At 28.2% G+C, this 1618-nt stretch overlaps 1 protein-coding gene across 1 annotated transcript in view; it reads left to right on the top strand.

Annotated features, from left to right (window-relative positions):
* The first annotated feature begins 179 nt into the window (after window positions 1-179).
* Window positions 180-1618, top strand: part of LOC106874637 (E3 ubiquitin-protein ligase MARCHF6) — a 70450-nt gene continuing 69011 nt past the window's right edge. Inside the window, exon 1 of the mRNA XM_014922432.2 lies at window positions 180-427. Coding sequence (XP_014777918.2) covers window positions 403-427 — 25 coding nt within the window. The 5' untranslated portion in view covers window positions 180-402. The remainder of the gene's footprint in view (window positions 428-1618) is intronic.

The raw sequence follows: 1618 nt of genomic DNA, 5'->3' as shown, positions 1-1618 counted from the left end.
AAAAAAAAAAAAAAAAAAAAAATTCTCTGAAGTATATTTCTGTTGCATGAGGTAAACTCTATACACTTGTTTTTGGAAAAAAAAAACCCTTTTTATTTTTAAGGATGAAAACATGATCTCTTTCGAAGGAATATAAATATTTCTCTTCTTTACAAGAGCCTCCAATGACAAGTTGTCAAGCGTCAGGTTATTGAGATAGAGAAGAAAAATAAGAATGCTGCAAAATATACTGTTTTCTTTTTTAACCAATAATTTACAATTAATGGTTATAGCGTAACCAATAATATTCATATTAACGATAGACGAACATTTATAAAAGAATATTTTATTTTTATTTCCAATAATTTTCACAGAAATAATTTTACGACATCATTTCGGTTTCTTACATCACAAACGTTCAAGATGGAGGACGGTGAGAACCAGGCAGGTACGTAAGCAATTACTTTAATTAAACAGCTTTATAATCACTAATATCACATTTAATAATCCTTTGACAGTGAGTGACACTACTGTATATGAAATTCAATATATACCTTTTCTTAACAATAATGTTTGTACTCTATTATTTGCCCCATTTCTGCTTTTAACCTTTCAGATTAGGCTATTTACGATTCATTAAAATCTTCAAAATGTACGCGATTGCTGTTTTCATGTTTTCATAAATTTCATAAAAGTAAATATGTATAAGTTACAAATGGTGATGAGATATATAAAGGTAATTGTAGACAATATAATTTTGTAGGTCAGAAACGACTTTGTTAGCTCCATAACTCTCATTAAACATTTCTTTCGTTAACATAGTGTTTATAATGTGAATAAAATCACATCTATTTATGATATTATTTATTGTTTGTTTCGCAACATATTGTTTGTATTACAATTTGATAATGAACCGTGTTTAACTATTTAATGAACCGTATTGAACAAATACTTTTTATCCTTGGTTTATAACTTAGCTTTTGAAGTAACGTTGATACTTGCCAATTTCTTATGCAATATTTTTCCATATCCTTTACATTAATATTTATGTTATTTGTAACAGATTTTGTTACTTTGTTGTTCACAATGTTCTTTTTTAATGTACTTTCTTGTATCTAAATAGAAGGAAATATGTAAATATAATTCTTCTCGTTCGAATTTCATTAGTTGTCATTCATGTTGGTTATTTACTATTCTATATTTGTAAATCAGACTGCATTGCTTCTAAGAAAAATACCGGGTTTTACCCTGCTATTTTTTGGCTTTAGATGCATTTAGCTGCGGGGTTTTGTAATTTTTGTTTTGTTTAATATTGCCGTAGGTTGGACTCACTGCAAGTTGTATTTTTTCTGTAGACATTTTCATTTTATTGGAGAGTTATCGAATCTACGAATGTAACAATCCTCTTTGCTAACTAAACATGCAGTTGTGTATACATATATATATATGCATGATTGTGTGTGTGTGTATATATATCCACCCACATATATGTATATGCATACACACACACACACACACACATATATACGCATACATACACTCACATATATGTATATACACATACATACACACCCTCGCATATATGTATGTACACATACATGCACACCCACATACACCTATATATATATATATATATATA

Source organism: Octopus bimaculoides, chromosome 1, assembly GCF_001194135.2.
Source record: "Octopus bimaculoides isolate UCB-OBI-ISO-001 chromosome 1, ASM119413v2, whole genome shotgun sequence".
In the NCBI taxonomy this organism is placed as follows: domain Eukaryota; kingdom Metazoa; phylum Mollusca; class Cephalopoda; order Octopoda; family Octopodidae; genus Octopus; species Octopus bimaculoides.
This window is presented reverse-complemented; position numbering and strand designations above follow the sequence as displayed.